This window comes from Salmo trutta, chromosome 13, assembly GCF_901001165.1.
Source record: "Salmo trutta chromosome 13, fSalTru1.1, whole genome shotgun sequence".
In the NCBI taxonomy this organism is placed as follows: domain Eukaryota; kingdom Metazoa; phylum Chordata; class Actinopteri; order Salmoniformes; family Salmonidae; genus Salmo; species Salmo trutta.
The window spans coordinates 16,032,604-16,041,251 of record NC_042969.1 but is presented as its reverse complement, the minus strand read 5'-3'; the positions used below and the strand labels follow the sequence as shown (position 1 = coordinate 16,041,251).

At 39.9% G+C, this 8,648-nt stretch overlaps 1 protein-coding gene across 1 annotated transcript; it reads left to right on the top strand.

Annotated features, from left to right (window-relative positions):
• The first annotated feature begins 2,763 nt into the window (after positions 1–2,763).
• On the top strand, positions 2,764–5,322 carry LOC115205309 (mid1-interacting protein 1-like). The gene is made up of 2 exons (XM_029771129.1): positions 2,764–2,935; positions 3,958–5,322. The coding sequence occupies exon 2, from the start codon at positions 4,051–4,053 to the stop codon at positions 4,543–4,545; it is 495 nt and encodes a 164-aa protein (XP_029626989.1). The 5' UTR covers positions 2,764–2,935; positions 3,958–4,050; the 3' UTR covers positions 4,546–5,322.
• Positions 5,323–8,648: the final 3,326 nt, after the last annotated feature.

Sequence of the window (8,648 nt, the reverse complement as noted above, 5' to 3'; positions counted from 1 at the left end):
ACACAAAAATACGACAAGCAACATAAAAGAACAACCGAACAATTCCATAAGGCACAGAAGCTATACGGAAAACAATCACCCACAAAAACCCAAAGGAAAACCAGGCTACTTATGTGTGACTCCCAATCAGCAACAACGAACTACAGCTGTGCCTGATTGGGAGCCACACAAAACAAAGAAATACAAAAACATAGAAAAATGAACATAGAACATAGAACGCCCACCCAATGTAACACCCTGGTCTAGCTAAAATAAAGAACAAAAACCCCTCTCTATGGCCAGGGCGTTACAAATTTCAAGGAATATTTCACTTTCTCTGGTCATAGGAGTAACAACATGAATTGGTGCATGAAACAGAAATAATGCAGTGCAACTTGAGTTTCGCCATCAATTGGAAGACTGTGTCCCCTTTTTATAGCGCAGGGAAGGAAGGCGGAGGGACACTGAGGCGGATGAGAGGCAGCCTCACCGCTGCTCCCTCCCTCCCCTCAGACTGTCCATCAGAAGCAGGCCATCAGTCCTCTAAAAAGAAAAGACGCAAATGATTATGCTCACTTAGCTGTGCCTCACAAGTAATAAAACAAATGATATATTACAGTTTGATCATATAACTATTAAATATAATTTCAAAATGTTCTGAATCATTTTTTTTAAATCTGAGTGGTAGACCTAGTCTTGCATTTTGACTCAGAATGTGATCTTGACTCAAAAGGTTGGTGACCACTGTATTACACAATTTCTGATATACATGTCTTCTATTTTCTTGCATAAGTAAAATCAGGATTATGCCTCTACTGCCATTAATTCCAATTAGACTGGTTTGGATTTCTCCCTGACCAATATGGCTGCCATTTTGACCTAATTTCAAAATGTTAAGGGTTCATGCCATAACCCCTCTAATAATTTGATATAAAAAAATATAAAAAACGTTTCTTTTTTTTATCGAAAAAAATATGATATAACATATTTGTATAGGATGTCTATGTTATTTTTTACTTGATATATATATTTTTATTGGAGAGAAATCAGTATACATATAAGAAGTATACAAACAGACAATGATAACATATGCTAGGGGGTACAACAAATGACAGATTATACAAAGACCTTAAAAGATGCACACATATTGATTGTTTTAACAGCTTTCTTATTAGAAGAATGTATAATGGTCTTAATGTACTGCTCGAATTCCTTCTAGAAAACACAGAAGCGTGGTTTTTTATTAGTGAATTTACATTTATGAATATGAAATTTAGCTATTAGCACAATTAGATTTATAAGGTAAAATTGTTTTTCTTTATCTTTATTATGGTTAAGGAAACCGAGCAGCACATTGTCCCATAAAAAACAAAAGTCATCAAGAATATTAACAATTATAAAACTGTGAATATCTTTCCATAATTATTTTACATGTAGACAATGCCAAAATAAATGTGAAACTGTTTCTGGATGCTCAACACAAAAAGTACAATCAAAGTTAATGTATTTTTTAAGTTTCTTCAGGTAATGATTCGCAGGGTAATACTTATGGATCATTCTGAAAGAGACCTCTTTGACCTTGTTAACACGCAAGTATTTGTGTGGTAACAACCAGACTTTTTCCCAACAGATATTAGTGACCAATGTATTCCAGTAATTTGTGACATAAGGAATGAATGCAATATCCCTTTGAAATAAAGCACGTATAGACCTATTGTTCTGAGGGAGCAAGGAGAAACATATTTTCCCTATTGGAGAGTCAACTGGATTAAGTGAGGGTATGTCAAGAAGGTGAGGTATGGCTACACCTCTAAACAACATGAGAGTTCCAGATGGAATATCATCAGACTATGGTAAACTCTCTAGGTGTTACAGGGATATTGTAACGAGATAAAAATTCCTCATAATTGAGTAACAATCCTTCTGCATTAAAAAGTTGACTCACCAGCAGGATATGATTATTGAACCAGTTCTTAAAAAATAATGACTTGTTTCTATATAAAATGTCATTATTGTTCCAAATGAAATACCTATGCGTGGAAAAATTATGTTTATATATTAACGACCACGCTAAGAATACTTGTCTGTGAAAAGCAGATCATTTTGCAAGAATTTTATCAATGTTATAGTTACAAAGTAACATAAAATTGAGGCCAACAAAACGGGAGAAGATATAATGAGGGATGAAATTCCAAATTGAAGTTGGATTCTTTAAAAAATGTTTAGCCCAATTTATCTTAAAAGTATTATTCAAAGTAGGAAAATCTAAAAAATTGAGTCCACCATATTCATATGAGTTCATAACGACAGATTTCCTAATATAACGTGTACGAGTTTTCCAGATGAAGTTGAAAAGCACCTGGTCAAACGCTTTGCCTATTTTGTTGTCAAGATATAGGGACTTGGGCTGCATATGTAAGTCTGGAGATACCTTCAGCTTTAGAAAGCAATACTCGACCTTTCAATGATAAATCCCTCTGCAACCAATGGGCAACTTTTTTTTGTTTTTTTCAATAATAGGTATAAAATGTAATGAGCATCTTTCCTGTTGATCCTTAGATATGGTAATCCCAAGGTAGGATGTCTATGGTTACAACATTACTGGGCGTCTGTTGCTGACGACAGTTGCAGTTTACTTTACGCCTGCTACGTTAGGTTAGTTGCAGACTCACGAAATAATATGTGGTCTCTGATTGGTTTTTGTCACAGTCAATCACCTAAAGTTAACGCCCCATTTCCTCAATACTATCCTATTGTACCATTGATAACGTGAAGGGGAAAATATCGTTTTTTTCTGGCCGGCGCGCCTACACTATAAAGGCCCTTGTCTGTCAGCGCTACAACTGAGAAAGTTTATACTTTTCTTCCAGGCTGGTGGAGCCTGAGCAAGTACTGGAATTGTCATTTCCCAACGCACCATCAAGAAAACATTTGCTCAGGTCACCGTTTGATTCAGGTCCGTATTTTGGTTTTAGACAGACTGTTTGTTTCAGTTTTTTGCAAAATGGATGCTAGACAAGCGTTTACAGGAAGCGCTAAATGATGCTTTGCCTTGCTGGTTAGTTACATTGCAGGATCAAAGTGCTTTCGATAGCGTAGGCTACCTTGCTTTGTTTTAGTGCTGACCAGAGCCATATCGAAATATGTCTCTAGTGCCGACGTTATATTCTGTATCTTTAGCAGCCTACGCCATAGTTTTAGCCTACTCTGGGATGCGGTAGTCCGGTTAGTCCGGTTATCTTCATTCTGTTCATTCCGCCATTAACTGTTAACTAGACGACATGGGCTATCTCCTGTTTGACCAGTTGAAATTTTCCTGCGCCGTGCACTAACTGCGTTGTCCGTAGGCGGATGCCTATTATGACCAAAGGCCTTTTGTTATAGCTCTAGGACGCAATTTGCCAAGACTGATACATCTGGATTCATGCCATACATTTGTTTGGAAAATCCTCTCGGAAACTCTACGAGCCAGAATGTCGAATAAAATGTAATTTAACTCTTTACCGGTTTGTCCTTTTGCATTGATTAGTGTGAGACTATGTATCCACAAGAAAGTAAATTTGGGCTACATCAACTTTACGAAGCGCTGGTAGTACGTTCAGATGTATCACCTAAAGCCTGTGCAGTACTGAAGCACACGCTCTGTAAGTATGCATTCTACTCGTGCATATATTTCCCATCTTGTGCGCATTCTTCTGGTGACAAATCTGAACGCACAACGGTTAACAGTGCTTTGAGAAGTCGACGTAATTCTACTTTCCTGTGGCAGTAGTCACATTCCTACCCATCAAAAGGACCGACCACACGGACAACCGGTAAAGTAAAAATATTTATATTTGGCGTTCGTGAGTGAACTTTACTGATCAAAACGCCTACCGAGAACTGATCACAACGCTAATTTCTGCAATTCAACGTCGGGTTTTCATGCTAGGATGCAATTTTCTTCTAACTTTTTTCTCATGGTTTCTATTCCCATAGTGACATTTGGCTCCTCAGTCGGCCTTAACGTCAAGAAACACTGCCTTACTCCACCTGTTAACTGCAAACCCAAGTCTACCCTAAACCCCTGCAATGATGCAAATTAGCAGTGACCCAGCCAGCAACAAGAATTCCCTCATCAATGTGATGCACCGCTTCATTGCTGCAACCAACAACATGGATGAAACTATCATGGTGCCCAGCCTGTTGAGGGACGTGCCCCTGGAGGAACAGGAGAGCCAGCAGGTTGAGGTGGTGGAGAACAACAATGAACCTTCGTACCCTAACAAGCAGAGGGACATGTATGAGCACTACCTCCTCCTCAAGTCCATAAAAAACGACATGGAGTGGGGCCTGCTGAAGAGGGAGATGAGCGGCGGGGCCAGCTTCCTGGAAATGGCAGTCAAGCAAGAGGAGCAGCAGTCGTTAACCAGGGGGCTCCCTGTCGACGAGAGCTCAGATCTGGAGGGCCAGTTCCACTACCACCTCAGGGGACTGTTTGGAGTCCTGTCAAAACTCACAGTGCAAGCAGACCACCTCACCAACCGCTACAAGAGGGAAATCGGAGGTGCTAACTTCATGAGATAGGGTCACATCTGCCTGAACCTGGTCTGCTTTTCTCAAACAGTGGTGTCATGGAAGACCCTTTGCCCCTAGTGCAACTGGGTGGTGGACTGACCTGAGCAACTACCTTATGATTTCTTTGAATCCTGTCTTGAGTAGTAACACTCCACCCCCCTCTCTGTCACTTGCTTCCCAAACCTCCACTAATCATAAATGTATAGCAATCTGACACTTGCATATGTTCCTGACTGTAAGGTCATATCTGATTCTGTAAACAGTGGATTGTAAATTCATCAGGTTGACATTTTATGATTATTGCCTGTTAGAATGTTCTGGTATTGTATTTGGAGTGTAGTTGGCTCTGGTAGATGTACAAACTTCCCATAGTCTTTATTTCAAATCCGAACATTAATTTGTGGATTCACATGTATGTCAGTGGAACTGGATGTCTGTCTCGAAAGGTTTGACTAGGAGTATTTGGAATGCTGGTTCTTCTGTCCCTCCTTAACATTTAAAGGACACTTTAATGTCGGGGCTTGTCTAAGCACCTTTATTTCAAAAAATAGTTTATTCATTGTATTGCTCATGATGCATGGTGTGCCTTGAATTTTTACAACTCAAAGTCCTGCTCAGATGCCCCTTACTGTTTGGTCCACATTGTTTGAATGGCAACCTACTTTTTAAAATTTGTCAAACTACTGTAACAGCACTTAATTTCTATGTATTGTCCTTGGATATTTCAATTTTTATATTGGGCAGAAATGCAGTACAACTAAAATAATTAAACTTCACTTGTTCAAATTTGTGTTGCAATGTCTTAACCTCAAGGGGTGTTGATTGAGTAATTGCCAAGGGTCTGTGTATACCATTTTCATATCAGCCCTGGTTTATATAATTGTCTATATAGGTTTTAATGTATGATCGCACTTTCTGTTGCAGATTCCTGGTAGGAATGTGAGGGTGACGTGCTCCAACATGAGCACTGATTTGTCAGCGCAGTACAATTGCATGATGCACTTTAATTCCACTACAGGCTCCTTGTGGGTGTAAAGTAAGATGGGGCAAGTCTTGGAATTGACTTACCATTATGAAAGTGGTAAGAGCCCTGGCACTTGCCCTAGAAAATACCTTGGGTAGTAAAAAACTTGACGCAGTAGACAAAAAGATTGTCAATCTTTCAGTAATATTTAGATGAGGAAAATTTGAGTTCATAGTTTAATCCCTGATTTCTCATGCAAATGATGGCAACATTTCTGCTGAAGTGGACCAGGTTAAGGAAACTGAGCTTTATAATGGATGTAGTGCTTTTGTATGCCATTGAGTCAAAGTATGACCACATGAGTTCATGAACTTTGGTATACACTACAAGACCAAAAGTATGTGGACACCTGCTTGTTGAACATCATTCCAAAATCATGGGCATTAGTATGGACTTTTGCTATAACAGCCTCCACTCTTTTGGGAAGGCTTTCCACTAGATGTAGGAACTGATGTTTGGCAATTAGACCTGGCTCGCGATCAGCGTTCCAATTCATCCCAAAGGTGTTTGATGGGGTTGAGGTCAGGGCTCTGTATGCCAGTCAAGTTCTTCAACACCGATCTCGATAAACCTTTTCTGTATGGCCCTCACTTTGTGCACGGGGGCTGTGTCATGCTGAAATGGAAGGACTTTCCCCAAACTGTTGCCGCAAAGTTGGAAGCACATAATTGTCTAGAATGTCATTGTATGCTGTAGTGTTAAGATTTCCCTTCACTGGAACTAAAGGGCCTAGCCCGAACCATTATTCCTCCACCAAACTGTCGTTGCTCCTAGATGTTTCCACTTCATAATAACAGCACTTACAGTTGACGAGGGAAGAAATTGACTTGTTGGAAAGGTGGCATCCTATGACGGTGCCACGATGAAAATCACTGAGCTCTTCAGTAAGGCCAGTCTACTGCCAATGTTTGTCTATGGAGATTGGATGGCTGTGTGCTCGATTTTACACACCTATCAGCAATGGGTGTGGCTGAAATAGCAGAATCCACTAATTTGACAGGGAGTCCACACACTTTTTTAAATATAGTGTATTTTTTCTTGTTCCACAGTTAAATCAATAGCTGAATGTTTAACAAGTAGGCTACCTCATAAGCCACTATTCAGCTGGCAATTGTTCAACCTGCACATCACATTGTGGGCATCTAGGTTGATTGAGCAGAGAGATATGAATAATAAGTAGCTTGCAGCTATAAAGAAATAAATTAGCATGGAATTTACCATAAATCCACGATTATAACGTTTTTGACTCTGTTTTATCATTCAGGACACCATTCTCAAAGCTCTAAATCAACAGCATTTACTTTCAGAATTTTCTTCAGAAAATATGGGTCAGTAAAGTAATCAACACTAAGCCATTAATTGCAATTATTTATAAAATCAACAGATAAGATCTGAATCTATGCATGACATGCATATCAAACACAAATTATAGCGTCCTCAAATGGCCATCTCCCATTCCCACCTCCATCACTCTCTCAACCCCTCCCCTTAGCAACAGCTCCACCAACAGCAGCCAATAGGCTAACAAAGCTTTTTTTTCTCTTTCAAAGGCACAGCAGTGATTAAAACAAGGCAGAGTGGAGGACGGAGAGGGACAGGAGGGGTGAAAGAGCACTGCTCCAAGGGCAGCTCTGACCCAACACCAAGCACTTGGGGATGCCTACGAGAGCACAGTTGTGTAAGGCAGGGTCCCTGAGTCTTCTCTGTAGATGCTCTCAATGTATGCCGGGAAATATCCAAACAACAAAATCGCTGTAGCAAAGTTGGTCAATCTTTCAGCACCTCAAAAAGTGAACTGGGTTAACCACCAATTGTGGGACAGCTGGTCAGGCTCTTGATGTGAATGGAAATTGGATTTCTACACATTACGCCCCACAACTGTTGGCTATAAGAGAGGATAAGTTGTCTGTCGGCGGGAGACACAGTTTAGCACCATTTATTTACATAATCAATGGAGTGATCACTCATGTAGAGATTCTTTTTGACCTTTATCTTTGGTGCGTGACTGGATTAATCCATTGATCTAAACAAAATGGGGTTAATTTCTTATTCAGTCAATTCAGGAAGAGAACTGAAATTCAATTAATTAATTGAAAATTACTTTAATGAATTGAAAATGATTTTTAATAGCATAAATATGTGAATACCTTTTCCTAAATGGAAGGAGGCCCATATAGTCACATTGCTACGCACTGATTGTTTGGACCACCTACAGTGGCTTGTGGAAGTATTCACCCCCCTTGGCATTTTTCCTATTTTGTTGCCTTACAACCTGGAATTAAAATGGATTATTTATTTATTTTTATCATTTGATTTACACAACATACCTACCACTTTGAAGATGCAAAAAAAAATTCATTGTGAAACAAACAAGAAAAAATAAAAAAAAACTGAAAACTTGAGCGCGCAGATCTATTCACCCCCCCCCCAAAGTCAATACTTTGTAGAGCCACCTTTTGCAGCAATTACAGTTGCAAGTCTCTTGGGATATGTCTCTATAAGCTTGGCACATCTAGCCACTGGGATTTTGCCCATTCTTCAAGGCAAAACTGCTCCAGCTCCTTCAAGTTGGATGGGTTCCGCTGGTGTACAACAGTCTTTAAGTCATACCACAGATTCTCAATTGGATTGAGGTCTGGGCTTTGACTAGGCCATTCCAAGACATTTAAATGCTTCCCCTTAAACCACTTGAGTGTTGCTTTAGCAGTATGCTTAGGGTCATTGTCCTGCTGTAAGGTGAACCTCCGTCCCAGTCTCAAATCTCTGGAAGACTGAAACAGGTTTCCCTCAAGAATTTCCCTGTATTTAGCGCCATCCATCATTCCTTCAATTCTGACCAGTTTCCCAGTCCCTGCTGATGAAAAACACCTCCACAGCATGATGCTGCCACTACCATGCTTCACTGTGGGATGATGTTCTCGGGGTGATGGGTTTGCCCCAGACATACCGTTTTCCTTGATGGCCAAAAAGCTCAATTTTAGTCTCATCTGACCAGAGTACCTTCTTCCATATGTTTGGGGATTCTCCCACATGACTTTTGGTGAACACCAAACGTGTTTGCTTATTTTTTCCGTAAAGCAATGCCTTT

Excerpts from the sequence above, each read along its gene's own strand:
- LOC115205309 (XM_029771129.1), top strand. The coding sequence starts at position 4,051 with ATGATGCAAATTAGCAGTGACCCAGCCAGCAACAAGAATTCCCTCATC.